We start from the raw sequence: 21288 nt of genomic DNA, 5'->3' as shown, positions 1-21288 counted from the left end.
TACTGGCCTAACGCTCGAACCGCTGAACTACCTGCCGCCCCGTTGAGGTTGGTTCAGGGGTTAATGATCCCTCTCCTTTCCTGTGTCTTCTGTTTCTCAGGGAGGTCGTGGTCCTGCAGGTCCATTGGGTCCTCCTGGCGAGAAGGGGTCCGGGGTAGGTACAGAACGTCGACGTATGCACCACTTAGCGAGGGTGTCTGGAACTGTTGCGCTAGTGGCATTGCATGTCTGTGAATGATGTAGTTGTGGTCCATCTCTGAGTAGGAATGCTATTTCATATATTTGGCTTTCAGGCCTGAGTAGCTGTCTTAGTGTTCCGTATACTGTCATTGAGTGATTCCTCACGAAACCAGGACACTGAAAAAGCATGATTCTATGGGATATTCATGAAATTTAAACTATAGAATTGCCATTTGGGAGGAAGGATTGTTGACATATATTTGACATTTGTAATTAAAAGTATGATGAATAATTAACCAAAGTTGGCATATTTATGACATTTTGGCCTTACCAAGGCCAATATAATGTTTAATCCGTAGGTGCTACAAATCAAAAATGTCTGTCATATGAAGGTTTACCGCTTGCTCTGTTATATGAGTAGTATTTTGATTTCGATATATTTTTTTAATATATATACACAGTACCAGTCAAACATTTGTACACACCTACTAATTAAAGTGTTTTTCTTTCTTTTTACTATTTTCTACATTGTAGAATAATAGTGAAGACATCAAAACTATGAAATAGCATTTATGGAATCATGTAGTAACCAAAAAAGTGTAAAACAAATCAAAATATATATAGCCACCCTTTGCCTTGATGACAGCTTTGCACACTCTTGGCATTCTCTCAACCAGCTTAATGAGGTAGTCACCTGGAATTCCTTTCAATTAACAGCCTTGTTAAAAGTTCATTTGTGTAATTTATTTCCTTCTTAATGCATTTGAGCAAAAGAGAAATGACAGTCCATCCTTACTTTAAAACATGAAGGTCAGTCAATCCAGAAAATGTCATGAACTTTGAAAGTTTCTTCAAGTGCAGTTGCAAGAAACATCAAGCAGTATAATGAAACTCGCTCTGATGAGGACCGCCACAGGAAAGGAAGACCAAGAGTTATCTCTGCTGCAGAGGATAATTCATTAGTTACCAGCCTCAGAAATTGCAGCCCAAATAAATGCTTCACAGAGTTCAAGTAACAGACACATCTCAACATCAACTGTTCAGAGGAGACTGCATTAATCAGGCCTTCATGGTCGAATTGCTGCACAGAAAACACTACTAAAGGACACCAATAAGAAGAAGAGACTTGCTTGGGCCAAGAAACATGGACATTAGACCGGTGGAAATCTGTCCTTTGGACTGATGAGTCCAAATTTGAGATTTTTGGTTCCAACCGCCGTGTCTTTGTGAGACAGGTGAATGGATGATCTCCACATGTGTGGTTCCCACCGTGAAGCATGGAGGAGGAGGTGTGAGGGTGTCGGGGTACTTTGCTGGTGAAACTGTCAGTGATTTATTTAGAATTCAATGTACACTTAACCAGCATGGCTACCACAGCATTCTGCAGCGATACACCATGCGATCTGGTTTGTACTTAGTGGGACTATCATTTGTTTTTAAACAGGAAAATGACCCAACACATCTCCAGGCTTTGTAAAGGCTATTTGACCATGAATGAGAGTGATGGAGTACTGCATCAGATGACCTGGCCTCTACTTTCACTTGACCTCAATCCAATTGAGATGGTATGGGATGAGTTGGACCGCAGACTGAAGGAAAAGCAGCCAACAAGTGCTCAGTGTATGTGGGAACTCCTTCAAGACTGTTGGAAAAGCATTCCAAGTGAAGCTGGTTGAGCTAAAAAATGTTTGAACCTTTATTTAACTAGGCAAGTCAGATAAGAACATTCTTATTTACAATGACGGCCTACCCCGAATGACGCTGGGCCAATTGTGCATCGCCCTATGGGACTCCCAATCACGGCCGGATGTGATCCAGCCTGGATTCAAACCAGGGACTGTAATGACACCTCTTGCACAGAGATGCAGTGCCTTAGAGTGTGCAAAGCTGTCATCAATGCAAAGGGTGGCTACTTTGAGGAATCTAAAATGTCAAACATATGTTGATTTGTTTAACACTTATTGGTTACTACATGATTCCATATGTGTTATTTCATAGTTTTGATATCTTCTCTATGATTCTACAAAAATAAAGAAAAACCTTGAATGAGTAGGTGTGTCCAAAATGTTGACTGGTACTGTATGTATGAATATTGAAATATATGAACATAACTATTGAAAAAAATAAAAAAATTATTTATCTAATTTCTCAATATTAATGTTGAACATAATATACTATTTGAGCATATCAAAGTTCCAGAGTAGGTTCTCTGCTAGTTTTAAAGTTATGGCCAATTTTATACAGAGCAATTGGCATTGGAGGAAATGTAAACTATCACACGGCTCTCCTTTCACGTGTATCATTGCACATCCTGCAAATTACTAGAATGCTTGCAGCTTGGATCATAAAATAGATCCAACTGGAACGTTGACATTCCCCTATGAGTATATAATGTTGAACAATTTGCCAAATCAACATTTTTTTTTCTTTCAATATTCATATTTATATTTTTCAATGTTCAGAAATGACTTGATTTTTTTTTTATTGAAATCAAAATACTACATATTACAAGGCCACCCGTAGTGCTTAATTTGACACCAATTGTTGTTTTGTAGCACCTACAGATGAATCAAGATGGTGTCTTTAAGGAGGCCTGAGTAAGGCCAAAATGTTACAAATATGCAGACTCTGATAAATTCTTTCTCAATTATGTTTTTAAATACACATTTCAGATATGTCTCGACAATCCTTCCTCCAAAGGATAATTTCCTTGATAAAATGTGAAAATCCCCAAAAGATTTGTCTTTTTTTGTCCTGGTTTCGTGAGGAATCACTCAATTGGAGCCTCCAGGTTCTTAGTCAGTCCTGTATATTGTTAGTATGAATGCTGTGTTCCAGCTCTTCCCCTGGGGGGCTCTGTGAATGATCTTCTCTTCTGTCGCTCTGACCTGTAGCTCTCTGTCTGTGAATACTCTTCTCTGTCTGTGACCTCTGTCTCTGTCTCCCTTTGGTTATGTCGTGTCTGTCTGTGAACGCTGTAGTGTAGCTGAGCTCTTTGAGTGCTGTACTGTTCTGTTGTCTATGTCTGGTAAAAGAGACAGAGAGGCTGAGCCCCATGTCATGTCCCTAGTTGGCCTACAGCTTGTGGTGGACAGGTAGACAGACAGGTCCAGGTTTGTGGATTTGGTCCCCTTTCCTGTGCTCCCTGGCTGGCTGGCTGGCTGGCTCCCTGGCTGGCTGTCTGTCGGATAAGTGATGGTGGCCCTGGCCAAATCTTCCTGTCCTGTCACACAGCCACACTTCAGAGGAGCAGAACCACAAAGTCAAGGGCTTCGGGAATAATTCAGTGTTGATGTCAACCTCCTTTTCTAACATTGTTTTGTTTTGAGAAGATGGGGAGGGAGTTTCTCTTTAAAGATTTTCTTGCTGAGCTCAGCAATTCTCCGTTAGTTGACTGTTGCCATACTTCTGTACAACGTTGGACACACACTGCTCCCTGTACGAACCAGAAGTCGTGGTCACGTTCTTTTCTCTTGTTGTGACGCTCTCTGGCCTTAGTTTGAGCTTAGTGCGCTGAAGGGGAGACGCTTCTCGATAAATCAAGGAAAAATTACATGGCCCCAGTCCACTAGAATTAACATCTTCATTTGCATATGTATTTCTGCACATACAGTTGAAGTCAGAAGTTTACATACACCTTAGCCAAATACATTTAAACTCAGTTTTTCACAATTCCTGACATTTAATCCTAGTGCAAATTCCCTGTCTTAGGTCAGTTAGGATCACCACTTTATTTTAAGAATGTGAAATGTCAGAATAATAATAGAGAGAATGATTTATTTCAGTTTTTATTTCTTTCATCACATTCTCAGTGGGTCAGAAGTTTACATACACTCAATTAGTATTTGGTAGCATTGCCTTTAAATTGGTTAACTTGGGTCAAACGTTTCAGGTAGCCTTCCAGAAGCTTCCCACAATAAGTTCCATTCCTCCTGACAGAGCTGGTGTAACTGAGTCAGGTTTTTAGGCCTCCTTGCTCGCACACGCTTTTTCAGTTCTGCCCACAAATGTTCTATAAGATTGAGGTCAGGGCTTTGTGATGGCTACTCCAATACCTTGACTTTGTTGTCCTTAAATACTTTTTCCACAACTTTGGAAGTATGCTTGGGGTCATTGTCCACTTGGAGGACCCATTTGCGACCAAGCTTTAACTGATGTCTTGGGATTTTGCTTCAATATATCCACGTAATTTTCCTCCCTCATGATGCCATTTATTTTGTGAAGTGCACCAGTCCCTCCTGCAGCAAAGCCCCCCCACAACATGATGCTGCCACCCCCGTGCTTCACGGGTTGGATGGTGTTCTTCTGCTTGCAAGCCTCCCCCTTTTACCTCCTAACATAACGATGGTCATTATGGCCAGAGGACTTTTCTCCAAAAAGTACGATCTTTGTCCCCATGTGCAGTTGCAAATCATAGTCTGGCTTTTTTTTATGCCGGTTTTGGAACAGTGGCATCTTCCTTGCTGAGCAGCCTTTCAGGTTATGTCGATATAGGACTCATTTTATTGTGGATATAGATACTTTTGTACCTGTTTCCTCCAGCATCTTCACAAGGTCCTTTGTTGTTGTTCTGGGATTGATTTGCACTTTTTGCACCAAGGCTTTCATCTCTTGGAGACAGAATGCGTCTCCTTCCTGAGTGGTATGACGGCTGCGTGGTCCCATGGTGTTTATAATTGCGTACTATTGTTTGTACAGATGAACATGGTAACTTCAGGCATTTGGAAATTGCTCCCAAGGATGAACCAGACTTGTGGAGGTCTACAATTTTTTTCTGAGGTCTTGGCTGATTTCTTTTGATTTTTCCATGATGTCAAGCAAAGAGGCATTGAGTTTGAAGGTAGGCCTTGAAATACATCCACAGGTACACCTCCAATTGACTCAAATGATGTCAATTAGTCTATCAGAAGCTTCTAAAGCCTTGACATCATTTTCTGGAATTTTCCAAGCTGTTTAAAGGCACAGTCAACTTAGTGTGTTTAAACTTCTGACCCACTGGAATTGTGATACAGTGAATTATAAGTGAAATAATCTGTCTGTAAACAATTGTTGGGAAAATGACTTGTGTCATGCACAAAGTAGATGTCCTAACCGACTTGCCAAAACTATAGTTTGTTAACAAGACATTTGTGGAGTGGTTGAAAAACAAGTTTTAATGACTCCAACTTAAGTGTATGTAAACTTCCGACTTCAACCGTACTTCACTTTTCTCTCTAATTGTCTGTCCTTTATTGTGGTTTCTCTTTTGGTCCAAGGGGTATCCAGGCTTACCCGGAGGTCCCGGTAACGTCGGTCTGCAAGGCCCACTTGTAAGTGTTCATCAACTTAACTAGGATATGAATTGTGTTTGGATCCAACTTTATAGAATGTTAGGATGGTTTATTCTATCCTCCTCATCCCCTCAGGCTCGCTGTCTCTCTCTGTCTCTGTCTCTCTCTTTCTCTCTCTTTCTCTCTCTAGGTCTTTCTTCCTCCCTCCCTGTGAGTGCTCGCTTGTAGGAGAAGAGTAGTTATATTTTCCTCCTCCCAGTTGGGCGTGTGACACATACTGTATAAGTGAACTTAATTGAGTGAAGGGATGAAATACATTGACTCCCCTGATTCCTATTTTATGTCTAGTCTAAGCTATCGTAAACACTTTAATTGCGGGATTAATACGAATGCTTAAATCGAGTGGGAAGATTTGTCATGAATTATATTTTTTCCTTCTCCTTGATTTGCACTCTTAACACTTGACATTTCACTGGGTAATTCAATATCAATTAGCCTCTTTCCCCACATTAATGTCTGTTCTTCCGCAAAGGCAGTACTTCACTAGACTGATTGTCAAACAGCACTGTATAGCAGCTAATTTCCTCTTGCTCATTTGGACTGTCTGTAGGAGACCGGGTAGGGTTGATAGATTTTATATACAGTAGATAGACAATGCTCATTTAGCCTCATTTAGTCCGTATAAACACTCTGACTTAATACAACATCCTCTGCAGCGTCCACCTCCATAGCTGGGCGATCAGATCACACACCGTGTAGATGATCTTCTGCTCCATTTCAAACAGAAACAGTCTGAATTTCTATGTAATTGATTGGATAACGTCTCACCTGTGACCGTGCAACTGAATTGAACGGTCATGAATTCTCTTGAAGACATTCCATAACAATCTCTCTCTCTCCAACTCTCCCCATCTGTCTCTCTTTCTCTATCTCTCTCTCTCTCTCTCTCTGTCTGTCCACTCTCCCCCTGCCTCCCTCTTCCATCCCTCTCTACATCCCAGGGTCCTCGGGGGCAGAGGGGTACACCTGGGATCCCTGGGTCAAAGGGCAGAAGGGTAAGTTTAGCTCTTGTTTTTTCCCCCATCCACTCTGTTACACCACTCTGTTCAGTTCTACCTGATGAGTCATACGTAACGATGTGAGCTATGATGGACAACTGGAGCCTAACCGTGATTCAACCCTAAACCATAATCCTGAGTTTACTTCATCAAACACCAGTGTAACATTTCATCCCAGAACAGTTAATCTGAGGATGAGAGGTGAGGGTGATTTAAACAGCGTGTGTTTATTCTTCACTGGGACTATTATCACATTATTAGATGCTGACAATTGTTTTACGAGCACCGTAAAGAAGTGAGCCAGAGATGACAGCGCTCAGGCGTTAATGTCGAGCTGGTGAGACATCTTGTGGCCTGAAAGGAGTATGGCACTTACAGTACACTGATACAGTACTGTACATAGCAACCACGGACTTGACATATTTGACATGATCAAAGCTAATGGAATCGTATGATCTGTTGTGTGACACTGCATAAGATAGCCTGTCTATCAGCAGTAGTATCACCGTTGTTGACTCTAAATCAGTTGACTGAGATCTTTTCACTATACTGTAACCCTACGTGGGCAGGGACTTCTACAGAAGATTACTGTGTCTGTACTGGTCTGTGGGTAGAGATTTATTAAAGTGGGATATTGTAGACGTCTCCCTTGTAGATTCCTACATTTACTGTAAATCCTTTCACAAGTGATGATGGTTTAGACCAGTGTTTCCTAACCCTGGTCCTCCAGTACCACCAACATTACGCACTTTTGTTGTAGCCCTGGACAAACACACCTCGTCCAGCTCATCGAGGGCTTGATGATTAGTTGACAAGTTGAATCAGGTGTGCTTGTCCAGGGTTACATAAAAATGTGTACTGTTGGGGTACTAGAGGACCAGGATTTGGTAAACACTGGTTTAGACTACTGTGTCGAGGGTGTGAGGTGACTGGGCACTCTGCTTCAGTGACTAGGTAGTAGAGTAAGTGCCTCTGCCCGTCCGTGGTGCCAATGTGGGTTGGCACTCCTGCCAGGGGCCAGTCCAGTCGGTGCCATGGCAAGTCGGTTGCAGTGTTCCATCCAAATGTCTATTTATATCAGCAGAGAGAAGTAAAGAGGACATGCTAACGAGAGACGCAGAGTGCCCAGTCACCACGCACTCACTTTCACTGTGGTCCGCTAGCACTCTCACTTAAATTTTCATCCCTCAGTCTTTCCTGCTCTCTCATCGTCTCCTTCTCCTGTCTCACCTGAAGCACACGAACAAGATCTATTCATTCCATATCCAGCAAACATGACCCCATTGGCACCATGTGGGTATTCGGGGAGCAAGGTGGGCATGGGCTGGCTTCCATTAAATAGTACCCACAAAACACCAGTCTCAACGTCAACAGTGAAGAGGCGACTCCGGGATGCTGGCCTTCTAGCCAGAGTTCCTCTGTCCAGTGTCTGTGTTCTTTTGCCCATCTTTAATCTTTTATTTTTATTGGCCAGTCTGATATATGGCTTTTTCTTTGCAACTCTGCAAGGCCAGCATCCCGGAGTCGCCTCTTCACTGTTGATGAGACTGGTGTTTCGCGGGTACTATTTAATGAAGCTGCCAGTTGAGGACTTGTGAGGTGTCTGTTTCTCAAACTAGACACTCTAATGTACTTGTCCTCGTACTCAGTTGTGCACCGGGGCTTCCCACTCTTTCTATTCTGGTTAGAGCCAGTTTGCGTTGTTCTGTGAAGGGAGTAGTACACAGCATTGTACGAGATCTTTAGTTTCTTGGCAATTTCTCACATGGACTAGCCTTCATTTCTCAGAACAAGAATAGACTGACGAGTTTCAGAAGAAAGTTTTTGTTTCTGGCCATTTTGAGCCTGTAATCGAACCCACAAATGCTGATGCGCCACATACTCAACTAGTCCAAAGAAGGCCAGTTTTATTGCTTCTTTAAGCAGGACCACAGTTTTCAGCTGTGCTAACATAATTGCAAAAGGGTTTTCTTATGATCAACTAGCCTTTGAAAATGATAAACTTGGATTAGTTTACACAACGTGCCATTGGAACACAGGAGTGATGGTTGCTGATAATGGGCCTCTGTACACCTACGTAGATATTCCATGAAAGAATCAATAGTAATTTACAACATTAACAATGTCTACACTGTATTTCTGATCAATTGTATTTTAGTTTAATGGACAAAAAAAAATTGCTTCTCTTTCAAAAACAAGGACATTTCTAAGTGACCCCAAACTTTTGAACAGTAGTGTATATTTTTACATTAAAATATTAAATGAATATTTCTCCAAACAACAGATTATTAAACTAATTTAGGCCAAGCGATCCGTGGAATAAGTTTAGAGGGTATAATAAAATAAAATACAATACAATGTAATATTATTAATCTGCAATTTATTTTCTAACCAAAGGGCCACCTGGCCTTGGGAAGCTCACAGGAATATTGGTATCCACAGTGCTCCACCAATTATACATTTTACAATGTAATAATTCGTGTGATCCCCAATGATTATATATATTTTTTAACATAAATGCACTGTAATTTAAAGCTAGAATCATTCGTTGCTGCGGCCATTTTTTACCTATTGATTCTTGAAGAATATAATTTATAAATGACGCAGGGGCTGAGTTTTAACTGTGGTACCCCAACAGAGCCCAAAATGTAAGCTTGTTTTACTCAATGTAAACAATGTAAATGTAAACAAACAGTGTAGAGCCTCAAAACATTGGTAAAACGATCATTTTTATATCAGTCCCTGCATCCATAGCCGTCTATAAATTTAAGAGTGGTTACAGTTCTCCAGGCCCATTCCTCGGCTAAATGTTCTATCCGATGCCAAGAAGTGGGCCTTTAAAACCTTTGCTGAGGGGGTCCCTGATGAATTTGCTATTACAAAAGGGTTCCCGGTGCCAGAAAGTTAGAGAACCCCTGACAGCCTATACCAAGCCCAATACAGGCTAACCCACACCACCCAGTTTGAGGCAGAATAGAATATTTGTGGTCATGGTTTGCATTTTACCATTTAGCAGACACTCTTATCCAGGGAGACTTACAGGAGCAGTTAGGGTTAATTGCTTTGCTCAAGGGCACATCGACAGATTTTTCACGTGGTCAGCTTTAGGGATTTGAACCAGCAGGCTTTCGGTTACTGGCAAAACACTCTTAACTGCCTGCCGCCAGTTCTTTTGTGCAACCTACCGAGAGTGTCGTTCCAGTTGAAGTGTTTTGTTTGCGTGATGTTAAAATTTGTTATGATTTTGTACACTGCCAATGATTAAGTCTTTAAAAATACTTAAATAAGTGCATGTGACATATGAGAACCGTAGCCCTTTGCACTCAATGGCAGATATGGGCACTGATAAACACCTAAATTGGAACGTTGTGGCTTTACAATAACATGCTTTACATGACATCAGAGCTCTGGCTCTGCGCTTCACAGCGCTGTATGGGTTTGACTGACAGCTGTACTGAACTTGAGCACCTACCGCGACAAGAAGTTGTCCTAATCCCGCTCGCTAATTGGGCAAGTTTAGCAAAATGTTTTGTTGTCAGACTGATGGAAATGCTGTGAATGAAGAGGACTCGATGTATATTGAAAGATGAGATGTAAAGGATTATAATAAATACCGTCATACAAAGCAAGCCAAACACCCATGAGTCCAAATGTGCACATCACATTTCCATATCATAAAACTCATGTCATCTACAGTGTCAACGTTTATGATCACTATGTCAGTTATAATATGACATGGCGTCATACCTTGGGTTGTTCTGAACAGCATGAGCCTATGTTTGTCTATTGAGAAGAGAATTCGCCACGGCACACTCACCTGAATGCACACATGACCGCTTTCTATACGCACCAAAAGTATTATCTGTTTCCCTGAATTGCATTATCAAATCAAATTGTTTCCATTGTGAAAGTGTAACACTAAATTATCGTATTTTATAACGTTGGCAATTTAACAAACTTTAAAACGATTACCTACCTGACCCAAAGTATGATTTATAATGGACCGGGGATTGCGTAAAAAACAACAGTAATTGTGTGATGGCCGGGATGCAGGGTTGTGTTGCAATAGCACCCATAGCTCAAAAAAGCATGTTGAAGACTCTTCTTTCAGTCATAAAAGTGCTTTGGAAAGGTGTGTGGCCTCTTGGAGACACCAGTTATAGGCTAGTGGCAAGACCCGAGGTAGGACAAATAGTCTGTATCCATATTTCGTTATCAACAAATGCATCGAAAACTACAGCAAATGTAAAATGCACATCAGATCAAAAGTGCAACGTTTGGATTCAGTCTTGTGTGAGGTGAACTGTCCTCATCTTTGGGCTAATAATTTTCCCATAATCTCCAAACTGTTCCTTTTCAATTGCTACCATAGTTACGCATGTGCTTTTTATATAATGTTCTGTAAGAAACCTTTCGATTTAGCCCTATCCATATAGTTCAAATCCCACGAGTGTAAAAGGTTAATAGTTTCTATAAAAAAAACATCTAGTGTATGTAACAACTTGGTAAGCCTAAATGGGGCAAATATTTTTGCCTGCATTTGGCTCACACCGTGCCAATGTGGGCATGTTTGCTAGGAAATGAAGGGCTTATTTCAGGCAAAGTGAGGGCTGCCCTCACCAGATATGGGCTGGCCACACTGGGCAAATGCCTTGGGGGCCAACGTGGAGCGGATGAACAAACGAGCTTGGGGCAAATATTTTAGCCCGCATTTTGCCCACATTGTGCTAATGTGAGCATGTTAGCTTGGTACAAACATTCCTACACAGGCTATGATTCCCACAAATGTTTCTCTGCTGACACACACTCATAACACATGACACACACACATCCCATTGACTGTATGCTCAGTGTTTACTATAAACCACACTTGCGTCTCCATGCGGTTGGTAGCATTTCTTGTTTTGTTAAGCCATACTATACCTCAATCACCCTTCCTAAACAGACATGGCTAATAGACATATCTGATCTTTCCGCTGAATCACAATACACACTACATCTAGATCACCACAGAACTTGTAGAACCAGAACACCAGAGTGTTTCGTTACAGTAAATGATGAAAGCGTAGTGTTGGTAATGATTTGAATGCCCTCTGGTATTTTGGGAACATCTGTTCTGAAATAAACATACATGTTTATCGTGTACTACAGGCTAAAGTACTGTACAGCAGCAAAGCGAAACGTCTCAGGTCGTTGCCGGTCTACGCCGCCACGGGGCCAATCTCACAGTTGTTATCTTAACCCTACTTATGGCCTTCTCTTATGGTTCACCCTCCGAGCTATAAAGACATAAAGTCTGGGTGATACAATGTGGCACACTTGAATTTGGCCTAGATCAGGAAGAATCGTATTCCTTATGTTACGCTTATGTTACAATGCATTATGTCACAGTGTACGGTAGGACAAAGAGACAGTGCATTCTAGGAATAGTATGTGACCCAGTAGTAACTACAGGCTGGGAGCATACAGAGGATCTCTGTCTGTTCCTAGACTACAGATAACTGCCAAAATAAAGGAAACGCCAACAGGAATATTTTACTTTCACCCCTCTTATCTCTTTCTCTCTGATTTATTATCCCTGAGAGCAATTCAGTCTGGGAAGATGGCACGCTTGGTCTCAGGAATGTATTTTTTTATTGCTCCGTTTGATGATCTTACATAACTATACAAGATATTACCTGCAGTCAAATAGTAGATATGACCCAGTAGTAACTACATGTAACTGCCAAAATAAAGGAAGCCACGCAACATAAAGTGTCTTAATAGGGCGTTGGGGCACCACGAGCCGCCAGAACAGCTTCAATGCGAATTGGCATAGATTCTACAGGTGTCTGGAGCTTTATTGGAGGGTTACGGCGCCATTCTTCCATGAGATATTCCATAATTTGGTGTTTTGGTTGATGGTGGTGGAAAACGCTGTCTCAGGCCCAGCTCCAGAATCTCCCATAAGTGTTAAATTGGGTTGAGATCTGATGACTGAGACACTCACACGCGCACACACACACACACACACACACACACACACACACACACACACAACCCTTTAGCTCCTTTGAGACCCCTCTTTCCAAGTCACTGAGATCTCTTCTAGCCATGGTAACCACAATAATGGGCAACTGGGCATTTTATACTTGACCCTAAGCATGATGGGATGTTAATTGCTTAATTAACTCTGGAACCATATTATAAAATACTGTATCCCTCCAGAGCCGCCCCTAGCCGTTTGAGGCTCATAAGCAAGATTTGGTTGGAGGGAAAATCTTTAAATTGTGTAACTTATTTCATGCAATTCTACACATTTTGCAATGACTTATGCCTTGCTAATATGATATCTGAGTGAGCGTGACTAGCAAAATCAATGGGAGCCCCCTGGTGGTCAGGGCACGTGCCCTTTGTGCCCGCTCAGTAATTTGCCCATTATTGCTAAATTTAGATAGCTGGCTAGATTCATTTACCAATATAAAGAATTGTATCAGACATGGGCTAATTGACTGACTGTCAGTGACTGACAGAACATTTAGAAACTGCACCTAGTGTATTCTACTATTCTGACTCTCAAAAGTCAGTTGAGACCGCAACTGAGTTCCTAAAAAAACTGGTGGGGGGGGGGGCCCTTAGGGGCCGGAGGCCCTAAGCAACCACGTATGTCGCTTATGCCAAGGCCAGCCCTGTAAGTGTTTCCTTTTTTTTGTCAGTTAACTGGATATGTGGACAATGAACTACAGTAGTACTATAAACTATTACCTGCAGACAGACAATAGCTAGGGACCAATAATTCAGTCTGACGCATCATCTTTTACCTCTTGACCTACTGTCTTTGTGTCTTTCAGTTGTCCTCATTGACCTCACAATGTGTAATATCTCTCGGCTATCTCTGGCTTTGATATCTCACTTGGCTCAAACCGGGATAGAATTTGAGTAAGATTTTGTATAAATGATACGTGTGTGTGTGTACTTGAACAGAGGCTTCTGTGCTAAGCCATATAACTGACTGGACGAGGCTTTTTGCAATAGTGCTTGTTAACTAACCTGAATGAGCCATTCACCCAACTGTAGCCTACAGCTTTAGGATCAAGTTTAAAAAAAGTTGCAATTTCCAATTCAGCTATTAAATTTAGGATTTTTTGATTTGGCCTGACTAGAGGTGGCTCTGCTATCATTTTGCTTGGCCATGAAAGCCAGGTGGACATCGGAGACCCATACAATGTATCCACTCACTCACATAGCTGTGTTGAATAGTTTTATGAGTAAGAAAACACATATTTTGACTCTGTTTGACTTATTTTCCCGCTGTGTATCTTTGGCCTGAACCAAGGTAAATGTCGTGTGTAGCTTAGCAGAGTCCACTATAAGCAGACAGAGCAGCACAGTCCAGTAAAGCACACACACACACTTCTTAAGACTGAATGTGGCTTTTTATGTATTGAGGACAGAGTGGGGGGGGGAGAGAGAGAGAGAGGGGGGGGGAGAGAGAGATGGGGTTGCTGGAAATCCCTACCTGTGAGGCAGGAGAGGAATGTTAGAACCTCAGGGAGTGACACAAAGAGGAACGGACACAACAGTCCAATCAGACAGAACAGGAAGAGCACAGCATCAAAGCAGCCTGGAGGGTTCTAATTTAAAGATGGCTATCTCCACCCTCTTATCTGGGGCTGCAGAGAGGGTTTGGTGCTTGGGGGGGGTCAGGTGATTACTCCCAGGTTGTGGATATTAAGTGATCCGTCTGTTTTGTCTCTATGGAACTCCCATGTGTTCAAAGAAAGAAAAAAAAGGCCTGCACACTACACTGCTCCCATATGCTGCTCTCAACACCAATGCCCCCATATCCCATATTGTACACTACTAAGTAGCTGTGAGTGCGTGTGGGTGGGTGTGTTGCCTGTATATACGAGTGCCGTTGTGTGATGTGATGGTTGAGTGGTTTGTAAACAGAGTTGGTTACAGAGAGGACTAAGCTGTTTCTGTGTCATAGAGACGCGGGACACACACACACACACACACACACAGACATGGCTAAGCAGCTGTGTTTCCGTGTCATAGGGGCCGAGGGGTGCAGAGGGTCCACTTGGGGAACCAGGGCCTGAGGGCACCAAGGTAAACACTGTTTTAAACATATTTTCACCCTCCAAATAATAATATAATGTATGTCCTCATTTCACCTACCTGAAAACCTTGTTCTGTGCACTTTGACCTGATTAAAAGTATCTTATTGCTGCCTCACTGAGATGTCTCTCTCTTTCTTTCTATCGCTCTCTCTCCCTCTCGATGTCTCTCCCCCTCTCCTTTGCAGGGAGAGCAGGGTGAAGGAGGAAAGAAAGGGGAGCCTGGGTTCATTGTGAGTACTGTGAATTATTTGGGGGGTCACCTGTCTGACTTGAAGGAGTGAATCTTTTACTTTCTGCCACAATGTCTTGTCCCCAGACCTAGCACATCAGCAATGTGTACACAATGTGTGTGTGTGTGTGTGCGTGTGCGAGTTTGTTCCTGTGTGTCACTGAGCATGTTTCTGCAGATGCCTCTGTCCTTATACTGACTAGAGTGCACATGGAAAAGGCTCCAGGAGACCACTAAAAATAATTGAATCTCAACAGCAAGTCCTTTCTGGTTCACCTGACTAATGACAGGCCAGAATGAGGCACGGCTACTTCCTGTCACCCCTGCTCCTGAAATCATTCTGCAGAACAGACCCCACTGTTAAAGGGAAAATTCACCCAAAAGCACTCATTCCTTTAATTTACGGTGTTAAATAACACTGAAGAACAATGTTTTTTGTGAACAAATGTTTCATTTTGGCGTTGTAGTGAGGTTGGTAGCAACATGGAGAATTCTTGTGGAAAACTGTTGCAGCTCAAGTCGACCACAAAAATCCACAATGCAATGGTCAGCTGGTTAGCAAACACTACTGCACACAATAATGCCAAAGACAATATCAGCATGTAACGTAGCTAGTTAGCTGTGAAATCAACTAAACACTATACATTTAGAAGTCTACATCTCACCATGTTCAACCTACAAATTGATGAGTCTGACATTCGCAACGGCAGATATACTTTTGAGGAGATGGGGAAACGTTGCCCGTGCTACTGTACGTCAATGGGCTGCGCAGTGCATTCTGGGATTCCGGGACAAGGAGCGCTCTCCTCCAAGGAGTAAATGGGAGTCTTTTGGGCTATAAGTACAATAAGTACAACATTACAAATATTTTCCAAGATAGTTAGCCATGTTGGCACACTGGAGTAAAGAGGCAGACAAATAGGGAAAAATGTGCTAGACCCTCCGTTAACTTACACATCTCTCAAGGCAGGAATATCGCAGAAAACATGGTCAATGGCCCATTTGTGTAGGTGCCGTTGAAACCCCCCCCCCCCCCCCCAATATACTAAACATATGTCATGCCTACGTTTGAATAAAAAGGTTACCCATGGGACGCCGTGAGCTAAGGTTGAGCGTGCCGTTAAGATCTGTGTGGGAGATCGTTAGACTTTCAAGTTTTTATTTGCGGCGTGTGCCATTCTTCTGAAGGCTGTGTCGCGTTATCGTCAAATAAACAACCTCCTCCAGCTCACAGGGATGAGACCTGAGCTAAAGACATAAAACACCCAACCCCTGGCTTTATATTTGCTAGTGTCAATTGTCTCCAATTAGGTTGGGGGATTTCATTAAAAACACAACCTGTATATTGGGTAGAGCCATTGGCTAAAACGGCAGACCCAAAGCTCGGATGGAGAGTCAGGGGAGGTCTTGGATGAATCTAGATGAGTGTCGTGGTTCCTAACATAACGGACCAGTGCACTTGCAACATCGCTGACTCTTTGATGTCCTATGTCGAAGTATTATGACCGCAAAAGGATACATTTCTGTTGAAAGTTGGACAATAAAGCATCTCCTCTAATCTAGCTTTAATACCTTCAGTGGCATTTTCCTTTAACAGAGGACAGTTCAGTTAGGAGCAGTAATGTTAACAGGTGAACTATAGTACCTCCACTAAGTTGTGGATATCCTGGAACAATGGAAGACATTACATAATACCAACAGGTGCATTTAGTCCACTAGGGATGGTACTGGTACATTCATCATGCAATTGTCGTCCCTGACCCATCTATTCCATACCTTTTCCTCTTGCAGGGGAAAGCTGGCGGTCCAGGGGAGAGAGGTCTACCAGGGAAACCTGTGAGTACCTTGCATTACATTCACCTGCAGTATCTCCGTTTCCTTTGACGGGTTTGATTGAAAGGTTCTAGAAGGTAAAGATACCTATCACTGTGTACAACAACACCACAGCTACATGAGACATAATAAAAGTCCTGGCCCTATAAAGAATGTCCACTACAGCTTCCTACCTGTAATATAAGCGCTCATTAAAAAGGTGCACTGAAACAACAAGGTGTGTGCGAAAGACACATTTGATTGATTAAAACAACCGAGAGTCAGAGGGATAAATTGAAGGGTGTGCGCGCGTGTGTGTGTGTGTGCACGTGGGCTCTTTCGTGTGTGTGCGTGCAGGCACATGTGACAGATCGTCCCATAGTGCCCAGACCTTGAGGCCTGCCTGGCTGCGGTGTGCTTCTACTCTCATGTGTCCCTGGTGGCGGTAAACGGAGACTGAGATATTTTAATGTACAAATGGTCTTTGCAACGAGGGGAAAGATCTGCGTTTGTGCTTAGTTAATGATGGATTGCAGAGTTGTAATATAATCGCTGAACTATATAGCAGTTTCCCACTGAAGGGAAATTAATTAAAGAAAGAAAGACTCATACCAAAGGACTTCGTATTAACAGTGAGCTTCACATAAATGTTGGTGTTGGCTGCTGTCAGCCCAGTACACACACACATTTCTCTCTGTGTCTTTCTTTATCTCTGTGTGGCCAGAGGTGATGATTCTCAATGTTGGGCTCCCGAGTGGCGCAGCGGTCTAAGGCACTGCATCTCAGTGCTAGAGGCGTTACTACAGACACCCTGGTTGGAATCCAAGCTGTATCACAAACCGGCCGTGATTGGGAGTCCCACAGGGCGGCACACAATTGGCCCAGCGTCGTCCGGGTTTGGCCGTTGTAGGCCGTCATTGTAAAGAAGAATTTTGTTCTTAACTGACTTGCCTGGATAAATAAAGAATGCATAAAATAATAATGCCGAATAGAACCTGCTGCATGCTCAATGAATCTTGGATCCATTCACAGATGCTTGGCCGGTTCATTTAGTTCGATAAATGACCTCTTTTCCAGCTATCTTAAGTCACGCCTTGGAGTACGACTTGACAAGCGATGTTTGTAATTGTTTTTAACTGATGCGCCGCTGCGCACACACACTAGCAGCGACCTGTCCTGCTCAGTGTCTAAATGCCATCATTTGTATAAAGCGAGGTCTATGGACACGGATCAGTTTGTTTGTGTCAGGGGGAATGGGTGTAGTTACCGTGGGTGTTAAAACAGGTCATTTATCCTGAGCGGTAAAACACACAATAATGCAACTGGAAATCCCCACTGTTATGACATGGTGAGCCCACGAAGTCCCTATCCCCATGAACCATCTCTAATGTACATTGATGTACAGAAGAGTGGGGTTTTAGATTGGGGTGCGGGTTCCGTTGAGCAGAGTTTGACGCTCTTACAACTCTAATCCTCAATATTAAAGTCTTTAAAACTACAAGGAAAGATTTTCCATCCAACAGTATGTTTTCTCCAGTATCTAACAGTATGTCTACTGCCGTCAGTATCTAACAGTATGTTTACTGCCGTCAGTATCTAACAGTATGTTTTCTCCAGTATCTAACAGTATGTCTACTGCCGTCAGTATCTAACAGTATGTTTTCTCCAGTATCTAACAGTATGTCTACTGCCGTCAGTATCTAACAGTATGTCTACTGCCGTCAGTATCTAACAGTATGTTTTCTCCAGTATCTAACAGTATGTCTACTGCCGTCAGTATCTAACAGTATGTCTACTGCCGTCAGTATCTAACAGTATGTTTTCTCCAGTATCTAACAGTATGTTTTCTCCAGTATCTAACAGTATGTCTACTGCCGTCAGTATCTAACAGTATGTCTACTGCCGTCAGTATCTAACAGTATGTCTACTGCTGTCAGTATCTAACAGTATGTCTACTGCCGTCAGTATCTAACAGTATGTCTACTGCCGTCAGTATCTAACAGTATGTTTTCTCCAGTATCTAACAGTATGTCTACTGCCGTCAGTATCTAACAGTATGTCTACTGCCGTCAGTATCTAACAGTATGTCTACTGCCGTCAGTATCTAACAGTATGTCTACTGCCGTCAGTATCTAACAGTATGTTTTCTCCAGTATCTAACAGTATGTCTACTGCCGTCAGTATCTAACAGTATGTCTACTGCCGTCAGTATCTAACAGTATGTTTTCTCCAGTATCTAACAGTATGTCTACTGCCGTCAGTATCTAACAGTATGTTTTCTCCAGTATCTAACAGTATGTCTACTGCCGTCAGTATCTAACAGTATGTTTTCTCCAGTATCTAACAGTATGTCTACTGCCGTCAGTATCTAACAGTATGTCTACTGCCGTCAGTATCTAACAGTATGTCTACTGCCGTCAGTATCTAACAGTATGTCTACTGCCGTCAGTATCTAACAGTATGTTTTCTCCAGTATCTAACAGTATGTCTACTGCCGTCAGTATCTAACAGTATGTCTACTGCCGTCAGTATCTAACAGTATGTTTTCTCCAGTATCTAACAGTATGTCTACTGCCGTCAGTATCTAACAGTATGTCTACTGCCGTCAGTATCTAACAGTATGTCTACTGCCGTCAGTATCTAACAGTATGTCTACTGCCGTCAGTATCTAACAGTATGTCTACTGCCGTCAGTATCTAACAGTATGTCGACTGCCGTCAGTATCTAACAGTATGTCTACTGCCGTCAGTATCTAACAGTATGTTTTCTCCAGTATCTAACAGTATGTCTACTGCCGTCAGGAAACCACTAAAGTAAACATAGATCTGACAGGCAGGGCAGAGGAGCTCTATATTCTCCCCAGTGACCTCTAGAGCCACAGTGCCATCTTGTGTTCAGTGTTGCAAAATACATATTTGAGGGACAGTGAGACTGCAAGTGTGGTACTGTACTGAAGTCATCTGCTCTGTCATACAGTATATATCTCTCTATCAATCTTCATTAAAACTAAGCTGCGGTTGAATACAATATTTATGAATTAGAGGATGATTTCATGCACTTTACGATAGTGACATTGACAAATGGCTTCCTTAACCTCCACCATGCTTAGATCAACAGGCTGGATGTTATTTTCAGTCCTCTCTGACACATTTTTAGGAACATTTGTGCAAGCAAAGCTTTGATTTACACTTTTAATGAAATATATATTCCCGTCTTATGTAGACTCTTATGATTTACAATGTTTTCAGCACTCTCCCTCTCAGGGCCTTTGTAAGAGTTCTGAAAATGACCATTCCCCTTTCTTTTCTTTTTTTAATAAATCTCTTTGTTTTGTGCTGTTGTACAGACATATTTAATTTGGTTATTATGTTATTAGGGGATTTTGAGTAACGCTTTACACTTACCGTTACAACAGGGGTTGTAAATAGTAGAGCACGTCCCTTACTGGAACTTCATGTGAAAGAGTTACAGTACTACAGAGAGAGTTATGTCATAGCCCCAACTTTAACGTCCTGACGTTGCACTTCTATACTAAGTGTAAGTGGAATTTGTAACTGTTGTTCTGAACGATGTGGAATTTATTTCAGGGACAAAGGAATATGACACCGACGCTGAGATGGCTGCGCTCTGTGTCGTTTTTGTCTCTAACATCGTGCAACTTTGTAACCACAATGGCCAAGCGAAGTGTGTAGAATATCACACCGATCACAGATGAAGTCAGCGACATCATATTTCAGATCAGATAGTAATACCTTTTGATACCCTTTTGAAAGACTGTATACCGTCGACACGCCACTGAAAGCCACAGTCAATAGCTTCTTTCCCCAGTTGTGACAGAAACTGTTCCCCGGTGTTTGTGTTCAGGATGCTATGGATCAGGTTCAGGAGTCAAGTTTTATTGGCTTGTCCCTTCCCAACTTCTCAGCAGGGACGTCTCCATTCCTGGGATATTATAACCCCCCCCCTCCCTTTTTTTCTGCATGACATACTGGTCTGTATGTTTGCTTCTCTAGTCTGATCAGATCCATGGATAGTCCCTCTGGTAGGCTCTGTATCTGGTTCATCCTGTAGTGGGACTATATGTTGGTGACCTCTGACCTGTCTCTCTCAGGGGAAAGCTGGGATCCCTGGCAGCACTGGAGAGAGGGGAGCCCATGGTGAACCAGTGAGTATCAGTCAATCAATCAATCGAACAGTTGTCACAGTGCTTTACAGTGACCCTGCCTAAAACCCTAAACACATTGGCTGCTTGCACACTAAAGGAATTTAGCTGACCTCCCTTACAACCTGATGAGGGAAAAATCTGTGACATACTGTGACTGTGATTGTTCTGTGCAAAAAAATGTCGGAGTATCATTGTGAAGTGGACATTCATTGGTAAAACGATTAAGCCTCTCTTTCTCCTGAGGCATATTCTGTCAGGGTAAAACATGTCAGGCCGTCGCTCAAAATGTTTTTTTCCCCACCCAGTCTAAACATTTAATCAGATCTGGTATTACTCAACCCCCAGTTAATAAGTTGTTCCAGTGCTCTGTAAAAAATAATCAGGGAGGAGCTGGGTGATTTTCATGTGGCTGATGGGATGTGTGTGTGACTACTTTTTCCAGCCTTTGATACTGACTGTGCACGCGCTC

At 42.4% G+C, this 21288-nt stretch overlaps 1 protein-coding gene across 4 annotated transcripts in view; it reads left to right on the top strand.

The window, feature by feature from the left end:
* Positions 1 to 21288, top strand: part of LOC110521790 (uncharacterized) — a 188097-nt gene that overhangs the window by 116324 nt on the left and 50485 nt on the right. For all 4 annotated transcript variants that reach the window (XR_016495247.1, XM_036968553.2, XM_090231959.1 and 1 more), the window contains 7 exons: positions 101 to 154; positions 5436 to 5489; positions 6452 to 6505; positions 14549 to 14602; positions 14799 to 14843; positions 16634 to 16678; positions 20766 to 20819. Coding sequence is in view for 3 of the 4 variants with exons in the window: in XM_036968553.2 (XP_036824448.2) it covers positions 101 to 154; positions 5436 to 5489; positions 6452 to 6505; positions 14549 to 14602; positions 14799 to 14843; positions 16634 to 16678; positions 20766 to 20819 (360 nt within the window). In the remaining variant the exon portion in view is untranslated. The remainder of the gene's footprint in view (positions 1 to 100; positions 155 to 5435; positions 5490 to 6451; positions 6506 to 14548; positions 14603 to 14798; positions 14844 to 16633; positions 16679 to 20765; positions 20820 to 21288) is intronic.

This window comes from Oncorhynchus mykiss, chromosome 4 (assembly GCF_057628025.1).
Source record: "Oncorhynchus mykiss isolate SJ-2025 chromosome 4, ASM5762802v1, whole genome shotgun sequence".
Lineage (NCBI taxonomy): Eukaryota > Metazoa > Chordata > Actinopteri > Salmoniformes > Salmonidae > Oncorhynchus > Oncorhynchus mykiss.
Note: the sequence above shows the minus strand (reverse complement) of the source record. Positions and strands in the feature narration are given on the sequence as shown.